The following is an 11882-nucleotide window of genomic DNA, read 5'->3' on the forward strand; positions in this document are numbered from 1 at the left end:
TTTAAATTGCGGAATAAAGAAGGCAAGAAAGCCCAGGAGCTACGTGACTAAAGGAACAAGTGGGAGGAGTTCCCGCCTGCTTGCTGCATGAGATGCATGTACGTGTCCAACATTCAAGAGAGAATCGGAGTACAGCTATGTTGCAAATTCCATTGATGCAGTCTGCTATGGGGCCCAGGATGTTTCCTGTGGGTACCACCACAGGTGCCATGCTGCCCGGAACCCTATTGACGGATACTGGCGTTCGTCTAAAACCGCATGGGCGGGTCGTACTGTACACGATCGGAGATGTCGAAGCATTGGGTATGCTATGCAACAGGTGTGAGGGACTGGCCATACACCCCCGTCCATTTGTTCAGTGTTTACACTGCGGGGAGTATCTGTTTGCTGTTGAGCAACCCAGCATGCCGCCCCGTGCCTACCGAGTGGATTTAAGGGTTAAGGGGGGGGCGAGTGACCCCCCCCCTGGAATCCACAAGGGTCTGCCATGCTTGTATCTGTAGCTGTGCTGAGTGCTGACTCTCTCTGTGTTTGTGTGAGTCGGCTCCACAGTGTCACAGAGTTTACAGAGCTCTTTACTGACACCTCTGGCCGTTTCCTGTATGTGCGCCCTCATGTTTGCTTTGATGCCTGTAATGTATTTTCAAATGGACATGTGGAAACAGGACTTGGGAGAAGGAAGACCACCGTGACCTTACAAGTGGGGGCTGTGAGTACAAGTGAAGGGAGGAGGCTGTTTGTATACAGGGGGGGGCTGACATATATACAGATGAGGGGGGCAGCTGAGTTCATACAGGTATGATCAGTGAAGGGGGGGGTGCCAGATATAGGAAAGATCATATCATATGTCCTGTATACAGCTATATACACCCATCTTTCTTCCTGTATTCCTCCATCATCACTGAATGCAGATATACATCTGTCCTGTGTATAGAGCTGTATATACCCACCTTCCGTCCTCTATATACCAATACCATCCACCCCTTCTATATAAATATACTGTACACCCTCTGTATTGTACATTTGATCAGCACAGTGAGGCTGCATATCATGGGCACATGCCTGCGCTTTATAGGATAATGACTAAGCCCCTCCCCTTCATGACATTGTCAAAGAAGCGGAGCATAGGTGATCACAAAATTATGCCCCCCCCCTGGAAGAATTTCAGCGAATGCCCATGGCCACGGGCATTGCTACAGAGGATGTTGCTACTTTCAATCCGGTGGCCAGGCCCACGCAGGGCGCGTCTGCACAGTGAGTGTTCCTGAGGGGGATGTCGCTGTTATTTCAACCAAAGAGCCGTCAGCAGACATCGCCACTGCTATTACCTCCACTGTATCTATCTCCGCTCCACCTGTCCAAAGGAAGGTGGGATATGTGAAGGCCTCCCGCAGCCGTGGTCGAGGTCTGGCCAGAGGTACCAGTTCATTTGGGTCAGAAAAAGTGTCTACTAAAGCTTTGGTGAGCAAGTCCCCAGCTTCATGTGTGCCCCCTGGACAGGGAAATACCAGAACTTTGCCACGGCTTGCCCGGTTACAAAGATTACTCAATAAAAGGGTAGCCACTGAATATGGTTTGGAGTTTCCTTATGTTCCTAAGGAGATCATGCAGGAGATTGAGTCCAGCAGAGAAAATTGGTACAGTGAAGCTGTTTGGGACTACTTATCCGTACCAAAACCTTTCCAGTGAGCAGGTTATTCGTCTACCATGGATGATCATTTTAATGGGTGTCTGTTGCACTGGAACTATGGTAGACACATTCATGCTGATAAAGTGGTCATCTGCAGGCCAGGAAAGGACAGTGTTGTATATTTCATTACTACTCTGGATAAACAAGGAAAGTTGTTGACCTTGCCTGATCCACGGTTTTACTGGTGATCGTTTATGGTGATTGTCCTGAGTTCTATTCTGCTAAAAGAAGAAGTTTTTCTTTGCTCTGGAAAGACTGTGGGGACCGTGAGTGGACTAGACAGTGAGGAAGAGAAAATATCCTAATGGTACTGCAATAAACAGTACAAATGGCTGTGTATAAAAGTGTGGTAACAAACACTTATAATATATATAAGGGTTAACAGTGAAGACTCATAATATAAATCCTGATATATGCATAAAACCCAAAATGCATGAAAATGGTGCAGAAAAAATATATATAATATAAAGAATATAGTATAAATATTAGTGTATATATGTAACACAAAATCACACATGTGATAAAGTCCCATCCATAGGAAACAGGTATAATAGTCCAGTAATGCTCCACAGAGCAGTGTCTATATGAAACACCTCCACCCAAGATGCAGCGTGCCAGATAGAATCCTCAGTGATAGCACCTCTGAGTGCACTAGCAGCTCACCTCCTGGCTGATTGTCCAAACAGCTAAGCAAAGTGACAGAACGAAACTGGATATGGAGGCTGATTCCTGGGACAGCTCTGAGCAGCCATAATGTGTCATGGAACAAGAAAAAATACATGGAGAGTGCATATAGCGTGACACTGTGAGGGAACCTCAAAAGAAAAGTAAATCTTGAGATGATGCACTCACATGAAACAAAAAATCAGCTGTCATCAAACCACGAGTGCCAAACTCGTCTCCCCCTCAGAGTGTCAGCTATGCAGATAGAGGTATATTCTGATCCTCATATGTCCAATGGCAAGGCTTGGTGTGTAGCAAAGGCATTAGAAAGAAAGAGGGACCATAGCATAACTCTGTATAAAGTGTAAATTTAATAAAAACAAAATTAAAACTCACATTTGAGCAGTAAAACAAGTGTAAACATCCGCGAGCGCCGAGCTTGTAATAAAACGTCAGAATCTGTCTGTGCCCGGTGCTCCAATCCTGACGCGTATTGTCACGTCACGTGACTTCAAGGGACCCTTCAAAACAAGGTATCTGAATCTCCAGTAACTGTCCATCCCTCTTCTTGAAGTTTGTTAATAAAAGCATTGGAAAAAGAGACTGAGTGTTTGGTGCAGACATTTGTGGATAACTCTCCAATGTAACCCCTAGCGCTGATGGTGAACAACGGGGTAGCGGCAGACCCAAAAACGAACCAGCAGCTCCCACAGGGGTAGTGCTACACTACCTCAGGGCCTCTAAAAAGTAGTAATATTAGCAAAGTTTACCTTTCGCTTTAAAAATAACGGGATCCCAGGAGTCTCTCATGGGGCCCCCTTCTGACCCGGTGGCCCTTGGATATAGTTGCCAACATTTCAAAAATATTTTCAGGGACACTTTTGTTTTATTTAGAGTAGCTGAGATCCCCTATGTTCCTCTATACATCACAGTAGTAATCACAAATTAAATGAGTTATAATAATGGGGCAGAACAAATATGAGGACTGAGAAGATTTCCTTTAGTTGAACTAAAAAAGTCTGCCCATTCTAGAGCTGGTAACATTGAAGATATTCAGTATAATTTTAAAGAACTGTTTTTGTGGGTAAGAGGCATAGGGGATGAGTATGGACGGTATAAAAGTGGGAAGTATGTGCAGGTGAGGGAGAGGAATGTGGAGGGTCTAACAGTGGGCAATATGTACAGGAGAAGAGTGTGGAGGGTATGGCAGAATGCACTATGTACAGGAGAGGAGTGTGAAGGGTATGACAGTGGGCAGTATGCACAGCAGAGGAGTGTGGAGGGTATGACAGTGGGCAGTAGGTACAGGAGAGAAGTGTGGAGGGTATCACAGTGGGCAGTATGTACAGGAGAGGAGTGTGGATGGTATGATAGTGGGCAGTATGCACAGGAGAGGAGTGTGGAGGGTATGACAGTGAGCAGTATGTATAGGAGAGGAGTGTGGAGGGTATGACGGTGGGCACTATGTATAAGAGAGAAGTGTGGAGGGTATGACAATGGGCACTATGTATACGAGAGGAGTGTGGAGGGTATGACAGTGAGCAGTATGTACAGCAGAGGAGTGTGGAGGGTATGCCAGTGGGCAGTATGTACAGGAGAGGAGTGGGGGGGTATGACAGAGGGTAGTATGTACCGGAGAGGAGTGTGGAGGGTATGACAGTGTGCACTATGTACAGGAGAGGAGTGTGGAGGAGGGTACGGCAGTGGGTAGTATGCACAGCAGAGGAGTGTGGAGGGTATGCCAGTGGGAAGTATGTACAGGAGAGGAGTGTGGGGGTATGACAGAGGGTAGTGTGTACCGGAGAGGAGTGTGGAGGGTATGACAGTGGGCACTATGTACAGAAGAGGGATGTGGAGGAGGGTATGACAGTGGGCAGTATGTGCAGGAGAGTAGTGTGGAGGGTATGAAAGTGGGCAGTATGTACAGGAGAGGCGTGTGGAGGGTATGATGTGGGCAGTATGTACAGGAGAGGAATGTGGAGAGAAAGCTAGTTGGCAGTATGTACAGGAGAGGAGTGAGGAGGGTAAGGTTGGGTTACAGTATGTACCGGAGAGGAGTGTAAAGGGTATGACAGTGGGAAGTATGTACAGGAGAGAAGTGTGGAGGGTATCACAGTGAGCGGTATGTACAGGAGAGGAGTATGGATGGTATGATAGTGGGCAGTATGCACAGAAGGAGTGTGGAGGGTATGACAGTGAACAGTATGTACAGGAGAGGAGTGTGGAGGGTATGACAGTGAACAGTATGTACAGGAGAGGAGTGTGGAGGGTATGACAGTGGGCACTTGTATAGGAGAGGAGTGTGGAGGGTATGACAGTGAGAAGTATGTACAGGTGAGGAGGATGAAGGAATCTGGGAAGGAAAAATGTAAAGTTTTGTGGAAGGATGTTTAGGGACTGCGTAGTGTTCAAGTGGGCCATACATGGATTGAAATTAAGCCAATTAAGCAGAGACCAGCCATAGTCAATCTATGTATGGGCTAGCTGGTTTTACACAAGTCAATCTATTAACCGACTTAAGTACAACTAGCCTGTCAGGTTTTTCCCAAAACAATCAGTGCTGCCAGCTATAGTTAGCAACAGTGATCACTGTATTCACTGGCAGAACACAATAACACTGCAGGAGTGATTCCCCCATCCACAAGTCAGCAGGTGAGAGGGTGTGTGAGGACAGGCTGGGGAGAGATTCTAGTCAGTGGCTGGGTAGGCACTGGCTAGTAACAGAGCCAGATACGCACAGGTTACATACGCCACGATCGTTAGAGTGAGAGCAATAATTCTAACACTAAACATCCTCTGTAACTCAAAACATGTAACCTGTAAAAAAAAATGTAAAGCATCGCTTAGGATACAAAAAAAATTGTGCTAATTTTAGCGGGTTATTTTATGAATAAAAAAGCACATTTGAAAAATTGCTGCGCAAATACTGTGTAACATAAAAAGTTGCAAAGACCAGCATTTTATTTCCTAGGGTGTCTGCTAAAACAATATATATAATGTTTGAGGGTTCTGAGTAATTTTCTAGCAAAAAAAAATGCTGATTTTTACATGTAGGAGAGAAGTGTCAGAATTGGCCCGGGTGACAAGGGGTTAATTACCATAAGTAATATACAAATCATTATTATAAGAACTGTGAGCTCATCCTCTCAGTCTGCTGCAGAGTGTGTCAGCTTGTATTTAAACTAGCCGGTCTGTATGTAGCTTCTGACAGGCTGTGCAAGCAGCCACGTATCTCTGGAACCATAAATGATAGCCCCACATTTTGACCAGTTGTGGGGTACGCCTTCACCTAACTTGGGGTCTCTGTAACCCCTGGTCGCCGAACATCAACCCTCGAAGTCGATTTTTTTTTTTTTTGGGCAAATGGGCCTATCTTGAGGAAGGGGCCTGGAGCTGCAGCTTCAATAGCCCCTGTGTTAATCCGGCCCTGACAGACACCGTCCACTACCCTACAGACGCTGTACATGTTTTAATACATTTTAAAATGTTTGTTTACATTTATTTATAAGAGTGGTGTATGCATACCTCTCATCTTTTCAAAAGTCCACTGCAGGACATTCATGTTGTTGAGCGGGGGATTGGGGGTTTTGGTGCTACTGCGGGGCGGCTAAAAAAAAATCTCCTGACACCAAAGATGTTGAGAGGGGTGGGGGGTGGTGCTACCGCAGGACGGCAATTTTTTTTTGTCCTGACATCAAAGTTGTTTAGCGGGGTGGGTGTGCTGCCGCGGGGTGGCAAGTACCAGACATTAGAGTAGATAGGCAGGGGGGAGGCGGCTACTGTCGACCATCGGTGACATCTTCTTACCTCCTCTTTCCCTGCTGCCTCCACTGGTTCCACTTCCAGTGCGGAAAATTGCCGTTATCGCGGGACTGTGTGAAGACAAAGTCCCGCTGAATCCGTGCAGGTTGGGAGGTGTGGTGTATGTGTATACAGTATTGTAACTCTAGGGCAGGGAGGATGTTACTAGCAGGAACACCTGCTGAAAATAAAGGAAAGAAGCCTGGAAAAAAGGAAACAAATTCAGTCACTATACCCAAGGACTGTAAGCTGCAATATATAAAATTTTTGAGTTTAGATTTGTGTAAGTTACAGTCAAGTAAATGTGTTCATTTCAAACTTCTAATAATTTGGAGCTCTCTTTCTAACTTGAACATGTTAGGACATTTTAAATGAATATAGATTTACTTTGCTTCATTTCACGTCTCTTCAATTCATGTGACACTTCAGTAAATCTGTTTCATAGTGTTTTCCAATTACGGTAAAGCCTGGCTGCACAGGCTTCATAGAAAACAATGTAATCATAAATACTGTACATTGTAATAACAGGGAAAACCTCTGAGTGAACTTCATTTTGTTTAAACTGCAGCACCTGACTGGCTGTAACCAGCCCATATGCAACTATGCACCATGAACTTAAAATATATTAACAGTATTTTATTAGCAGACACCCTAGGGAATAAAGTGGCGGTCATTATTTTTTTTTTATTTCCAACGGTATTTGCACACAAAAATTTCAAACGCATTTTTTTTTTTGCCAAAAAAAAAACTGTTTCATTAATTAAAAAATAACAAAGCAGTAAAGTTAGCCCAAAGTTAGCAAATCTCTGCAATTGGACAGGGATGGTACAAAATAAACTGACAGGGGCTATAACCCTCCCTCCCTCCCTCCCTCTATCCAAAATTAAAGAAAAAAAGTGTTGATTATAGTTCTTCTTTAAGCACAAATTTCTGATAATTTTATTGAGAGGACTAAGAAAATATAACCATGCCAATAGGCCAGGATACAGCGTTGCTAATATGTATGAATGTGTGTTAGGGACCCCCACAAACACCACCCAATGTTAAATAAAATAAATTCTTAATTTGCAAATAAGTATCATCTGCTAATTTTTTGGGGATGTCTGCACCCCTGATAGGGTGAAGACACCTCACAAATGTTGTCACTTTCTACTTCAAATTCATTCACTTCCTGTCACATAGCCAAACAGGAAGTGAGGGTAAAACCTTACTAATGTCTTTTCTTGGGGACACACAGATCAATCTAAATAGTTTCCCATTATGTAAATTGCACTCTAGTATTTTGCTGTGTACACCCCAAATTATTAGGGATCTTGGACTTTGGGGTCCCACTACTAGAGGCAAATCCACTTTGCACTACAAGTGGACAAGCAAGGAAGAAAAGAACAAAAAAAAACTTTGCTTCTACAGGATTGGATGTTAAAACCATCAGTGCTTCCCCTCTGATTTTCAGCGACTACGCTCGTACTGCAGAGTGGCTTTGCCTTTACTAAACCCCAAACTAACTAATCATTTGGGGTGTACACAGCAGTGCAATTTGCTTAATGGGGACACTAGTTATATTGACCTGTGTGTCCCCAAGAAAAGACATTGGTAGGGTTTTAACCTCACTTCCTGTTCAGCTGTGTGACAGGAAGTGAAGCCAATTTTAAGAAAAGGGACACAAAGCCCAACCCAAAAAACACAAGCAGGGGTTCTAACACTCACTTGGGTTCCCTCAAACACCCACAATTAGAATAGGATTGCCTTGCGCTAGATTTAAGCACTGTGCTGTGCTGTAAATCAGCACTTCAAGCCTGTCCGCCAATAAACCCCCCCCCCCCCCCCCCACAACAGGCCAATATTTGCAGGTTTTCCTTCATCTTGCACATGTGCTTTAAAAGACAGTCTGGGCAGCAATTCTTGATAAGAGAAATCCACAAAACATGTCCATGTACTTGAGGACTGAGGCCCACTGTAGTAAAAAGGAAACAATACATACCGCTCTGTATTTTTCCTTTCCTGGTGATTAAACATGGCAGCAAACATTTCATGCATACACACCAGGAAAAGAGCTTTGATACAAATCACAACTGATTGATTAGGCAAAACCTATTTCAGCTGCAGCTGCAGCTGTCAAAATCTGTAGCATGAAAAAGTAACAAAAAACAAACTTCAAAATTTGAAAGTAATTTTATTGGTCAACAAAACAAGGAAAGCAAAACAAAAATAAAAAATAAATAAATATAAAAAATAAAAATAAACATAGGTTCATTTGAGACAGTAAACAGCATATGGTTTATGCTTTGGACATAACACAATAGACCCACAAACACAGGATTGAAACATTAGTCACAACATCTTGAGAAATATTTAGCAAAATAATGCAGCACAAATACATCAAAGTGAACACCGTTAAAAAAAAACATACATTGCCAAAACAAAAACCTTGATCAAAAACATATCTGTTTAGCAAAGACATTCTCCCCCCACAACCTGCCCTCTTCTCAGGGCAGCTAGCATATGCTCTAGAGACTTTATATAACATAGGCTTGTGTGTTAATGATGCGATTGAAAACACATGGACAAAGTTCAGTCTCTACATTGGGTACACTTGTTACACCTGTTAAGGATGTGCTTAAATTACTAACCCAAAAAACACGCTCTATGAGCATGCTCAGAACAAAAAAGCAACATCAAAAATTCTAAGTCCCTGGGCATGCTCACTTCACCAGAAATGCAGAGGCAGAAACATAAACAAAGCTGCAATCGCGGCTGAAAGCATGAGATCTCTGTTTTTTTTCCCCGATCGCATGCTTTCCAGCCTGAAGGACAGATGTGAGGTCTTATTGAATTATTACGTAAAAAAAAAATAATAATAATTAAAACGCCCGTCCCTAGTAGCTCGCACTCAGAAGCGAAAATGCATGTAAGTCCCGCCCACATATGGAAACGCTGTTCAAACCACACATGTGAGGTATGGACGCGTGCGTTAGAGCGAGAGCAATACTTTTAGCACTAGACCTCCTCTGTAACTCCAAACTGGTAACCTGTATAAAAAAAACAAGCGTCGCCTATGGAGATTTTAAAGTCCTGAAGTTTGGCGCCATTCAATGAGTGTGTGCAATATTAAAGCGTGACAAGTTAGGTATCTATTTACTCGGTGTAACATCATCTTTTACATTATCACAAAAAAATTGGCTAACTTTACTGTTTTGTTATTTTTTAACCACTTGAGCCCCGGGCCATATTGCTGGTCAATGACCGGGCCAGTTTTTGCGATTCGGCACTGCGTTGATTTAACTGACAATTGCGCGGTTGTGCGGCGTGGCTCCCAAACAAAATTGGCGTTCTTTTTTTCCCCACAAATAGAGCTTTCTTTTGGTGGTATTTGATCACCTCTGTGGTTTTTATTTTTTGCGCTATAAACAAAAATAGAGCGACAACTAAAAAAAATATATATATTTTTTACTTTTTGCTCTAATACATATCCCCAAAAAGATATAAAAAAAAACATTTTTTTCCTCAGTTTAGGCGATACGTATTCTTGTACATATTTTTAGTTCCAAAAAATCGCAATAAGCGTTTATTGATTGGTTTGCGCAAAAGTTATAGCGTCTACAAAATAGGGGTTAGTTTTATGGCATTTTTATATATATATTTTTTTTACTAGTAATGGTGGCGATCAGCGATTTTTTTTTGGTACTGCGACATTATGGCGGACACATTGAACACATTTTTGGGACCATTGGCATTTTTATAGCGACCAAGGCTATAAAAATGAATTGCTTACTATAAAAATGCCACTGACAGGGAAGGGGTTAACACTAGGGGCGAGGGAGGGGTTAATTATGTTCCCTGTGTTCTAACTGAAAGGGGGGTGAGACTGACTTGGGGAAATGACAGATCGCTGTTCATACATTGTATGAACAGACGATCAGGCATTTGTCCCCCTGACGAGCGATCACGGGTACACGGCAATGATCGCGCCCGCCGGGCACCCGCGTCGGGACCAGGGATGAGCGGGGGACGCTAATCATGAAGGGGAACTCCACACAAAATTAAAAAAAAAAACGGCGTGGGGTTCCCCCAAGATCCAGACCAAACCCTTATCCAAGCACGCAGTCTGGCCGGACAGGAATGGGGGTGGGGACAAGCGAGCGCCCCCCCTTTCTGAGCCGTACCAGACTGCATGCCCTCAACATGGGGGAGTGTGTGCTTTGGGGCAGGGGGGCATTGCCCCCCCACCCCAAAGCACTCTTGTCCCCATGTTGATAGGGACAAGGGCCTCTTCCAGACAACCCTTGCTATTGGTTGTCGGGGTATGCGGGCGGGGGGCTTATCAGAATCTGGGAGCCCTCTTTAATAAGATGGCCCCCAGATCCCGGCCCCCCACCCTATGTGAATGAGTATGGGATAAATCGTACCCCTACCCATTCACCTAGGGGAAAAATGTAGCAGCAGAGAAGTCCACCCCCCCCCCCGGCAGAAAATGACGAAGCCAGGGTGCCCCCGAATCAAAAAGAGCTTAAAGAGGGTGGGGGGCCCAGCAGAAGACCCCACAGCTGACTAATAAATTATTTTAAAAATCTGTGGTGTGGTTTTTTTTTTTACTTTACATTTTTCCCCCAGGTGAATGGGTAGGGGTACGATTTTCCCCATACTCAATACTCATTCACATAGGGTGGGGGGACGGCATCTGGGGGCCACCTTTTTGAAGGGGGCTCCCAGATTCCGATAAGCCCCTGCCCGCATACCCCGACAACCAACGGCAAGGGTTGTCGGGAAGAGGCCCTTGTCCCTATCGACATGTGGACAAGAGTGCTTTGGGGTGGGGGGCAGTGCCACCCTGCCCCAGAGCACACACTCCCCCATGTTGAGGGCATGCAGTCTAGTACGGCTCAGGAGGGGGGTGCTCGCTCGTCCCCACCCCCATTCCTGTCCGGCCAGACTGTGTGCCTGGATAAGGGTTTGGTATGGATCTTGGGGGAACCCCACGCTGTTTTTTCAGCGAAGGTTTTCCCCCTTACGATCCAGACCAAACTGAAGGGTCTGATGTGCCACTGCAGGTGGAACAAACGCCGGCGCGGAGTTTCCCTTCATGGTCAGCGTAAGCTGAAAACAGTTCGGGCTTTCAAGTGCGTCATCTCAAGCCGCGCAAATACAGCTACGCCGCTTGGGATTTACCAAGATTTTCCCGGTGTAGTGAGACGGCGTGCGTGAAAGGACTAAATTGCCGCGCACGCATGCGCAGTATGCAAATAAACCTCCCGAGGTTTTAGGCGTACTTGCGACGTGCGGCGATGTTTTCAGAGAAATCACTTTCACTTTCAATTCGGCCTGTAAAACGCAAACAAATACATGTCACTACACTTCCCCACACCCCACCCTTCTATTTAAATTTCTAAATGCCGTGCACCAGGTCTATAGAGGCGCACCATGCGCCCTCTCCTGGGCGCACTAGGCATTTTTGTAAATAAAGAAATACACTGCTCTGCCGGCGTATTTCTTTAGTAAATGACAAAAAGGCTTTTACTCCTGCCTTTGCTCCATTAATCATGGCGCAAAGGCTTGGTAAATCAGCCCCAATGTGTCCAAAATCACATTATTAGTCGCAAGTGTTATTAGAGCCTGAGAGGCTCATGCCTGCCCCAACCTTACCCTACACCGTTGGCGACTAGTGCTCCATTTTTTTTGGGGGGGGGGGGCGGCAAACAAACCACCCGGGCTCAGCGCCCCCTGAGCCCAC

The 11882-nt window shown here is 44.8% G+C and overlaps 1 protein-coding gene across 1 annotated transcript in view; it reads left to right on the forward strand.

The window, feature by feature from the left end:
• The window catches only part of ENPP7 (ectonucleotide pyrophosphatase/phosphodiesterase 7), a 140413-nt gene extending 138724 nt beyond the window's left edge, over nucleotides 1–1689 (forward strand). The window contains exon 5 of the mRNA XM_040358470.1: nucleotides 1241–1689. Within this exon, the coding sequence (XP_040214404.1) occupies nucleotides 1241–1689 (449 nt within the window). The remainder of the gene's footprint in view (nucleotides 1–1240) is intronic.
• The last annotated feature ends 10193 nt before the right edge of the window (nucleotides 1690–11882 follow it).

The sequence above is a fragment of the Rana temporaria genome, chromosome 6, assembly GCF_905171775.1.
Source record: "Rana temporaria chromosome 6, aRanTem1.1, whole genome shotgun sequence".
NCBI lineage: Eukaryota > Metazoa > Chordata > Amphibia > Anura > Ranidae > Rana > Rana temporaria.